Here is a 10,583-nt window from a genome sequence, read left to right as displayed (position 1 = left end):
AAAAAAAAAAAAAAAAAAAAAAACTAAAGGGTACCAGAGAAGACTCCCCTCCATTGTTGATCTTAATTATAGATTCACTTCCCTGTTCCTTCTTTTTTTTTTCCCAAAGCAAGTGAACCTCTTCCTTCTCTTATACGAAAACCTATGGCTGTCACATTGTCTAAGATGGAATGTTAAATATATTCTTGAGATGACAGCAAGAATGAGGGGGAAGAAAAAGAAAATAAAGGCCAGGCGTGGTGGCTCACGCCTGTAATCCAAGCACTTTGGAGGCCAAGGCGGGCAGATCACCTGAGGTCGGGAGTTCAAGACCAGCCTGACCAACATGGTGAAACCCTATCTTTATAAAAAATATATATTAAAAAAAATAAAAATAAAAAAATAAAGAATGTTAAATATGCTCTTTAAACGGGAAAGAAAAAGGAAAAAACTAAGTTGTAACTAATCAAATTGCTGTAACTCATAAAACAGCTTTGTAGAGAAAATGTTGTAATCCTGCAAAATTTCTTTGTTTTTTGTCAACATAAGTAAGACCTTGGTGGGGCACAGTGGCTCATGCCTGTAATCCCAGCACTTTAGGAGGCTGAGGCGGGCGGATCACCTGAGGTCAGGAATTCGAGACCAGCCTACCAACATGGCAAAACCCTGTCTCTACTAAAAATCCAAAAATTAGCTGGGTTTGGTGGCAGGCACCTGTAATCCCAGCTACCTGGGAGGCTGAGGCAGGAGAATCCCTTGAACCCAGGAGGTGGAGGTTGCAGTGAGCCAAGATTGCACCACTGCACTCCAGCCTGGGTGACAGAGAGACTCTGTCTCAAAAACAAAAACAAAAGCAGGCCAAGCGTAAAAACATTACAGGCTCATGCTTATAATCCCAGCACTTTCGGAGGCCGAGGTGGGTGGATCACCTGAGGTCAGGAGTTCGAGACCAGCCTGACCAATATGATGAAACCCTGTCTCTACTAAAAATACAAAAATTAGCTGTTCATCATAGCATTCTCCTGTAGTCCCAGCTACTCAGGAGGCTGAGACAGGAGAATTGCTTGAACCCAGGAGGTGGAGTTTGCAGTGAGCTGAGATGGCGCCACTGCACTCCAGCCTAGGCGACAGGGCGAGACTCCTTCTAAAAAACAAAACAAAACAAAAAATCAAAAACAAAGAGCAAAGAAAAGGCTATAAAATAATAGTTGTCAGCGCATGGCCTCGGGGGAACGTTTCAGAGTAATTGACTTGTTCTGAAGCTGGATGTGGGAATGGTTGTACACCTGTATACATTTACTAGAAATTATCAAACTGTATACTTGTAATAGGTGTATTTTATGGTACATAAATTATACCTCAATAAAGCCATTAAAGAAAAACACCTCAAGTCCAACAGCTTAAAAGTAAAAGAAGAAAATGAAAAAGAAAGAAAAAGAAAAACTTCGAGAGTCATATTCCAAGAAATTAAATTTTTATTACAAATGGCCAAGCCTGTAATCCCAGCACTTTGGGAGGCCTAGGTGGGCTGATCATTTGAGGCCAGAAGTTTGAGAACAGTCTGGCCAAGAAGGTGAAACCCTGTCTCTTCTAAAAATACAAAAATTAGCTGGGTGTGGTGGCAGGTACCTGTAACCCCAGTTACTCAGGAGGCTGAGGTGGGAGAATCGCTTGAACCAGGGAGGCAGAGGTTACAGTGAGCTGAGATCATGCCACTGCACTCTAGCCCAGGTGACATTGGGTGACGGAGAGATTCTGTCTCAAAAGAAAAAAAGGAAGACATTAACTTTTCAGTTTGGGTGTACTGACCCCATTCCTTTGGAGTCTGTATTTCCTGGATGACTGTCCTCAGCTTCTTGCTTGAATAAACTCCTGCCCGCCTTTTTTTTTTTTTTGAGACAGAGCCTCTCTCTATTGCCAGGCTGGAGTGCAGTGGTGCGATTTTAGCTCACTGTAACTTCCTACTCCCTGGTTCAAGCAATTCTCCTGCCTCAGCCTCCTGAGTAGTTGGTATTACGGGCATGCACCACCACGCCCAGCTAGTTTTGTATTTTTATTAATAGTACAGATGGGGTTTCACCATGTTGGTCAGGCTGGTCTTGAACTCATGACCTCAAGTGATCCACGTGCCTTGGCCTCCCAAAGAGCTGGGATTACAGGCATGAGCCACTGTGCCCAGTCTGAATAAACCCTTTTAAACTGGATTTTGATCCTTTTGACAGCAGCCTTGGGGAATTTCAAAATCCCAATTTCTTTATTTGTGAGTGGGAAAAAGTGTCCTTTTCACAGGCTTATGATGAAGATTAAATGAGATAATGCACTTAAAGGATTGAGCACAGTAATTGGGCCCAAACTCATCACTCTGAAGACGTCAGCTACTATGCCTGTCTATGCCTGTCTATCTATATCTATCTATCATGTATCTAAAGTAGCTATTAGATGTAATAGGTAAAAATTGTTCCATGACTATTTGTATGCTATCTTCTTGCCTCTGTCAGAATATTTGGCTGTTTCACCAGGCTAATTTTTGTATTTTTAGCAGAGATGGGGTTTCACCATGTTGGCCAGGCTGGTCTCAATTTCCTGACCTCAAGTGATTCACCCATCTTAGCCTCCTAAAGTTTTGGGATTACAGCATGAGCCACCATGCTTGGCCTGACATTTCCTCTAATACTGTATCATCTCATTAAAAATAAGAACAAAATGTGGCAAATACCAGGTAGAGTTTGTCCCCTTCGATCCAATGCGTCCAGCCTCTGTTCTTCTTTTCTCCCTTCTGGACACAGGTGAGTCTGTCATTGTCCCAGATAACCAAGCTCTGCATGAAGAGAGGAGAAAATACTGGCTATCCTGCTCTGGCAGGATCCTCAACTGTTACCAAGGAGAATGCCAAGTTCGCCTACTTGTTGCTTTTTTTTTTTTTTTTTAGACAGAGTCCCACTCTGTTACCCAGGCTGGAGTGCAGTGGCACGATCTTGGTTCACTGCAACCTCCACCTCCCAGGTTCAAGGGATTCCCCTGCCTCAGCCTCCCAAGTAGCTGGGATTACAGGCCCCTGCCATCATGCCTGCCTAATTTTTGTATTTTTTGTAAAGACAAGATTTTGCCATGTTGCCCAGGCTGATCTCAAACTCCCAACCTCAGGTGATCCGCCCGCCTTAGCCTCCCAAAGTGTTGAGATTACAGACGTAAGCCACCACACCCAGCATTGCTTTAAATTTTACCTTGCATTTTCTGTTGTCCAGGCCTTTGTTATCTTCATCGAATTCTTCTCCAACTTTAAATTTCACGAAGTAGTTCCTTAGGCTGCTGTTGGTGTGGATGGTAAAAGAATCCCCATTCTGCTCGATCACCTTCTGTGGCTTGAGCAACTTGGCTATCTTACGAGTGGCGAAGTCGATACCTTAAAAATAATTTTTTTTTTTTTTTTTTTTTTTTCGAGACGGAGTTTCACTCATGTTACCCAGGCTGGAGTGCAATGGCGCGATCTCGGCTCACCGCAACCTCCGCCTCCTGGGTTCAGGCAATTCTCCTGCCTCAGCCTCCTGAGTAGCTGGGATTATAGGCACGCACCACCATGCCCAGCTAATGTTTAGTATTTTTAGTAGAGACGGGGTTTCACCACGTTGACCAGGATGGTCTCGATCTCTTGACCTCGTGATCCACCCGCCTCAGCCTCCCAAAGTGCTGGGATTACAGGCGTGAGCCACCGCGCCCGGCCAAAAATAATTTTAAAAAATATTTGAACATTCACTTGAGGGGCAAAAGCGAATAATTTGGCAACTGTTCTCAAAATCACTGCATGTAATTGTTAGTGTTTCCTGTACGACTTCAGTGTTGTTTGCTGCCGAAAACACATCTGGGGGAGCCATCCAACCATAGCTTGATTAAAAAGCTTGCACACATAGCTGGGTGTGGTGGCTCACACTGTAATCCCAGCACTTTGGGAGGCCAAAGGCAGGCGGATCACCTGAGATCAGGAGTTCCATACCAGCCTGACCAACATGGAGAAACCCTGTCTCTACTAAAAATACAAAATTAGCTGGGTGTGGTGGTGCGTGCCTGTAATTCCAGCTACTTGGGAGGCTGAGGAAGGAGAATCACTTGAACCCGGGAGGCGGAGGTTGCAGTGAGCCAAGACTGTGCCATTGCACTCCAGCCTGGGCAACTGTCTAAAAAAAAAAGACAAAGGAGGGAATGCTAGCAGCTCCTAGAATGATGAACACTAAACTGTGGGTCAGTCAGTAAACTGTGACCCATACTCTCATTATTCATTAGAAAAAAAAAAGCTTGCACACGCTAGATGCCATTATCCCAGGACTCTGGGACACACAGACAAGAGGATTGTTTGAGCTCTGGAGTTTCAGACCAGCCTGAGCAACACAGCAAGACCCCGTCTCTATAAAAAAATACATAAAGTGTCATGGTGCTGGCGGGTGAAAAAAAAATAATAATTTTTTAAAAGCTCGCACAGCTTTCAGGAAAGATTAATTAGCCTAGCTGTGCTTTGGGTAACGGATTTTTAGCTGGGCATGGCAGGAATCGTTCTGAAAATCACCCCAGAGGCCACCAAAAGAAAAAAACCCAAGGGGACAGGGCTTAAGCCTCCCAACCCAGCCTCAGTCTCAACACTGCCTTTTTCTGCCTCATGTATTTACACCTCGAATTAAGAGAGCATTTGAACCGTTTCTCAACAACAATGAAAACAAAATTCAAAAACCACTGAATTAGTGTATATACTACTCTCTCTCTCTCCATATATATGTGTGTATATATATATATATATATAGTTTGGCAGGGGCGTGCAGTGGCATGATTTCAGCTCACTGCAACCTCCACTCCTGGGTTTAAGCAATTCTCCTGCCTCAGCCTCCTGAGTAACTGGAATTATAGGCTTGCACCACCAGCTATATACTACTATGTATTTTTTTTTGAGACAGGATCTCATTCTGTCACCCAGACTGGAGTGCAGTGGTGCAATCATGGCTCACTGTAGCTTCGACTTTTCAGGCTCAAGTGATTCTCCTATCTCAGCCTCTTGAACAGCTGGGACTACAGGCACATGCCACCATGCCTGGAAATTTTTTGTTTGTTTGTTTTGGAGACAGAGTCTCGCTCTTGTTCCCCAGGCTGGAGTACAATGGTGCAATCTTGGCTCACTGCAACCTCCGCCACCCAGGTTCAAGCGATTCTCCTTCCTCAGCCTCCCGAGTAACTGGAATTACAGATGCATGCCACCACGTCTAGGTAATTTTTGTATTTTCAGTAGAGATGGGGTTTCACCATGTTGGCCAGTTTGGTCTCAAACTCCTGACTTTAGGTGATCCGCCTGCCTCGGCCTCCCAAAGTGCTGAGATTACAGGTGTGAGCCACTGTGCCTGGCCAACCTGGAAATGTTTTAAACATTTTTTTGTAGAGATAGGGTCTCATTATGTTGTCCAGGTTGGTCTCAAACTCTTAGGCTCAAGCAATCCTCCCACCTCAGCCTCTCAAAGTGCTGGGATTACAGGAATGAGCCACCCTGCTCAGCTAGAAATCCTGAATAAGCTTTAAAAAAGAGTACCACAGGGAAACATGGAATGCTAAGAAGATGAAAATCAGGGTGTGGATCCCCAGTTGCACTGAGTGCCTTTGAGCATATTACTTCGCTAGAAATAAACACCACTATTTTAAATAATGGTCAGGTGACGTCTCAGCAGGAAGCTGAAACAAGTGAAGAATCAAGCCATGCAGATTTCTGGGAAAACAGTTTAAGGCAGAAATCCAGGGAGCCCAGGGACTGAGGAAGGGTGCGCCAGTGTGTTTCGGGAACTCTGAGGAGCGTAGGGTGAGTGAGAGGGAGCAGTCTGATGTACATGCTGTTACAAATGTGTACCCATACACACTTGAGGGTAGGGTCTCAAAGGAGCCCACACAAATGTACACTTATCTAAGCTGCAGATGTTCATATTAACCTTTCATCTCAAAGCCACTTCTAATTTTGAGGTAACGTGAAGTTGAAGGCAAGAGGGGATCCCTTTAAATCCCAGTGTTGAGCCAGGCGTGGTGGCTCACGCTTGTAATCCCAGCACTTTAGGGGGCCAAGCAGGCAGGTCACCTAAGCTCAGGAGTTCGAGACCAGCCTGGCCAACATAGTGAAACTCTGTCTCTACTGAAAATACAAAGTTAGCTAGGTGGGGTGGTGTGCGCCTGTAATCCCAGCTACTTGGGAGGCTGAGGCAGGAGAACCGCTCAAACCCAGGAGATGGAGTTGCAGGGAGCCAAGGTCTGCACCATTGCACTCCAGCCTGGGCTACAAAGCAAGATTCTGCCTCAAAAATAAATAAATAAATAAATCACTCAATGAATTAAATAAATAACTAGATCCCAGCCTACACAGTGACCTGGGGCAAGTTGGTAACACCACCACCTTCTCGGGTTCATAATGGGACTAAAGGCGAGGACCTGCACAAATTGGTCAATATCTGTGGGCATTAACATGCAGCTTCTCCATGCCTGAGGCACTGCACCCTGGGTGTCCTTGGCTACTATGGGAGTACACCAGGAACTCCCAAATCCCAGGTCACCTCCTCCAGCTATTAAAACCCAAGCAAGGCTGAGGAAGGAGGATCGCATGCGGCCAGGAGTTTGGGACCAGCTTGGGCAACGTAGCAAGACACAGTCTCTGCCAAAAAAATTTAAAAATCAGCCAAGTGTGGTGGTATACGCCTGTTGTCCTGGCTACTTGGAAGGCTGAGGCGGGAGGATCATCTGAGTCCAGGAAGTCAAGGCTGCAGTGAGCCATTATCACACCACTACACTCCAGCCTGAGTGACAGAGCAAGACCCTATCTCAAAAAAATCCCAAAAAACCTAAGTAAACTTTCTTCTTTGTGCAAGGACAAGTTGCCTTTCTTCTCCCTGCGGTTTGGCAGACGCTGGGAGAGTGGGATACCAGGGCCCCAGTGGGAGCTGCAGGATCAGTTCTAGTTTTTAGATAAAAGGGAGTGATTTTCTGTTCTCAAATGAGATGCCAACTGGAGAACATCATGAGATGTGCGCTGTGCGTTTGCTGATGACTTATTTGAATCTTAGCATCACTACCAACAGGTATTCACCTCACTTCTACTTATAAAAAAGAGGCGATTACTTATTATTTTCCTAGACCCTACAATTTAAGGATCTAAGTACTGTATTTGTGATTTTTTATGGAATGTATTTTCCTTACAAGTACATGAAAAAGTATATAAATTGTATATTCAAGTAAATTAGTAAAATTCAGAATTGCTAGCTCTATTCCTTTTTTTTTTTTAATTTACTTTTTTTTTTTGAGACCAGGTCTCAATCTGTCACTCAGGCTGGAGTGCAGTGGTGTGATCTCAGATCACTGCAACCTCTGCCTCCCAGGTTCAAGCGATTGTCATACCTCAGTCTCCCAAGTAGCTGGGACTAGAGGCATAAGTCACCATGCCCAGGTAATTTTTGTATTTTTAGTAAAGATGAGGTTTCACTATGGTGGCCATGCTCATCTTGAACCCTGACCTCAGGTAATCCACCACCTCTCAAAGTGCTGGGATTATAGGCGTGAGCCACCGCACCTAATCTGCTAGCTTAATTCTTTTTTTTCCCCCAAGATGGAGTCTTGCTCTATCACCCAGGCTGGAGTGCAATGGCACAATCTCGGCTCATTGCAACCTCCACCTCCTGGGTCAAGCGATTCTCCTACCTCAGCCTTCTGAGTAGCTGGGATTACAGGCGTGTGCCACCATGTCTGGCTAATTTTTTGTATCTTTAGTAGAGGCAGGGGTTCACCATGTTGGCCAGGCTGGTCTCGAACTCCTGACTTCAGGTGATCCACCCGCCTTGGCCTCTCAAAGTGCTGGGATTATAGGCAGGAGCCACTGTGCCTGGCCCCCCACTTAATTCTTAAGATAAAATGTATTACAGTATTATATAAACAACCACTCTAGTGCTATAAGTGTGACCTAAGTGCTTAGCACTTTAACAAATTGATGTAAGTACTTGGTACTTTAACAAATTAGATCTAAAGTTGAAACAAAGTTGCTGGTTTTCAGAAAACTGCATTGGATTTATGGGGCTCAGGATAGGCTACCTCAAAACATGGCACTTTAATGTATTAGTCTGTTTTCACACCGCTGATAAAGACATACCTGACAGTAGGTAATTTATACAGAAAAAGGTTTGATGGGCATGGTGGCTTACGCCTGTAATCGCAGCACTTTGGCAGGCTGAGGCAGGTGGATCACCTGAGGTCAGGAGTTCAAGACCAGCTTGACCAACATGTAGAAACCCTGTCTCGACTAAAAATACAAAAAATTAGCTAAGCATGGTGGCACATGCCTGTAATCTCAGCTCCTCAGGAGGCTGAGGCAGGAGAATTAGTTGAACCTGGGAGGTGGAGGTTGCAGTGAGCCAAGACTGCACCATTGCACTTCAGGGTTTAATGGACTCACAGTTCCACGTGGCTGGGGAAGCCTCGAACTCATGGCAGAAGGTGAAAGGTATGTCTTACAGGGCAGGCAAGAGAGAATGACAGCCAAGTGAAAGGGGAAAACCCTTATAAAACCATCAGATCTCATGAGACATTCACTACCACAATAGTATGGGGAAAACTGCTTCCATGATTCAGTGATCTCCCACCGGGTTCCTCCGACAACGCATGAGAATTATGGGAGCTACAAGTCAAGATGAGATTTGGGTGGGGACACAACAAAACCATATCACTCGGCATTTGAGGAAATAGCAGAGGCGGGAAGGTCACCCTCAGACCTTCTTCTGCCCCTCTTGCCTGAAGCAAGCCATGAAAGAATTCTCTGCTGTTCCTTCTGAAGAGATGACTGTCAAGTGAGAATTGCCTTTCCCATACCCAGAGGAACACTGTTCTTATCTCCTGGGATATGAAAGACCAAAATAAATGCCCCTTTATCAACTAAGATGGACCCTATGGTTAAGAAAACAAAAACTGCCTGTGGGTCAAGGGTTCAGAGATCAGTTGGCATGGCAACTTCCCAGATTCCTAAAGCTACAAGAAAAACTAACTCATGGCCGGGTAGGTGGCTCACGCTTGTAATCCCAGCACTTTCGGAGCCCGAGGTAGGTGGATCGCCTGAGGTCAGGAGTTTGAGACCGGCCTGACCAATGTACAAAATTAGCCGGACGCGGTGGCGCGAGCCTGTAATCCCAGCTATTTGGGAGGCTGAGGCAGGAGAATCACTTGAACCGGGAAGCAGCAGTGGGGAGAGTGGAGAAGGCGGAGGTTGCAATGAGCCGAGAGTCCGCGCACTGTTGGCACCCTGGTAAGGGCGGGAAGCACAGCGCGGGCCCCCAGGAGCAAGTATGCCGCGGGTCCCCAAGCCTCGCAGAAGGCGGCGGTCGGGGCACACCCGGGGCCAAACCAAGCTCTGCGCTCCCGCGGGGGCCGGAACCTGCAGGGTCGTCCGCTGGCGCTGGGATTCTAAGTCCCCGACCCGCTCCGGGTGCGGTGCGCCAAGGCTGCGGGGACTTCGCCGCCAGAGCCAAGGCGCCCCCGGGATCCCGGGGCCCGCGCGAAAGGCGGCTGCGGGGAGGGTCGCCGGGCAGGGGCTTTGGGCTCGGGGGCCTCCTCCCCGGCCTGATCCCCAGTTCGCAGTCTCCGTTTGGCGGCAGCAGGTGGGTAAACACCGACGAGGGGCTGGACGCGGGGACGGTGAGCAGGGGGGCGGTTCCGGGGAGACCGGGGGTGCAGAGAGACGGGCGTGGGGACAGGGGGACGGGTGGACGTGGGGAAGAACGGACGGGGACACGGAAGGACGGGATCCGGGGTCGATGGACGGAGGCGCCCAGAACCTGCGGACTCGGGGGCGCCTGGGCGACTGTGGGCGCAGCGGGGCGGACGCACGGATAGCGGACGGACAGACAGGCCCAGCAGCCTTTGGCCCGACCCCAAGACCCCCGCGAGCCCCGCGGCCCCGCCGCCTCCCCTCCGCCCTACCTAGGGCCAGCATGTAGCCCTCGAAGTTGTCGCTGCTGAGCAGGGTCCAGGTACCGCTGAGGTCAGCCAGCATGGTCGTGGGTCGCGGGACAAACTCTGGCGGGAGGCTTGGGCCGGACCCTATAAACGAGGTAGGGAGGGGCGGGGCCGCGGTGGGGGCCGCGCGCGGGGGTCGCAGGTGAGGCTGCGTGGGTCCCTCTCGCCGCTTGAAGCCGCCGCGTTCCGCCCAGTGATCTCGGCTCTGCCCACCGTGCGCGGCAGCCCCCACCCCGTTTTCCTTGGGGCTTCCTCTCCTCCTGCTTTCTCATAGGCACGCCCCGGACTGTTCCGGGCCACACTTTATTTCCTGCTTACATGTTAATGACCAAGGGAGGACCTTCAAACTCATGGCATTGAATAGTCAGCTTCAAATAACAATATTCCCCTCAATGTAACTCTCACCGTCTCAATAAATAGGAGTCTTCCTTAACTCCTTCCTTCCTCTCTCTCTCTCTCTCTCCCTTTCTCTTTCTTTCTGTCCTTCCTTCCTTCCTTCCTCTATTTTATTTATTTATTTTTCTTCTTATTGCCGAAGAGCAGATCTCTTTCTTTCTTTCTTTTTTTTTTTTTGAGACGGAGTTTCACTCTTGTTACCC

The 10,583-nt window shown here is 47.7% G+C and overlaps 1 protein-coding gene across 1 annotated transcript in view; it reads right to left on the bottom strand.

The window, feature by feature from the left end:
* Positions 1 to 10,091, bottom strand: part of RBP7 (retinol binding protein 7) — a 12,113-nt gene extending 2,022 nt beyond the window's left edge. Inside the window, exons 1-3 of the mRNA XM_032300330.1 lie at positions 9,949 to 10,091; positions 3,204 to 3,382; positions 2,696 to 2,797 (exon numbers count right to left, since the gene is read on the bottom strand). Of these exons, the coding sequence (XP_032156221.1) occupies positions 2,696 to 2,797; positions 3,204 to 3,382; positions 9,949 to 10,021 (354 nt within the window). The 5' untranslated portion in view covers positions 10,022 to 10,091. The remainder of the gene's footprint in view (positions 1 to 2,695; positions 2,798 to 3,203; positions 3,383 to 9,948) is intronic.
* Between the last annotated feature and the right edge of the window lie 492 nt (positions 10,092 to 10,583).

Source organism: Sapajus apella, unplaced genomic scaffold, assembly GCF_009761245.1.
Source record: "Sapajus apella isolate SASKATOON/1434 unplaced genomic scaffold, GSC_monkey_1.0 scaffold43, whole genome shotgun sequence".
Taxonomy (NCBI): domain Eukaryota; kingdom Metazoa; phylum Chordata; class Mammalia; order Primates; family Cebidae; genus Sapajus; species Sapajus apella.
The sequence above is the reverse complement of the archived record's forward strand: the minus strand, read 5'-3'. Positions and strand labels throughout refer to the sequence as shown.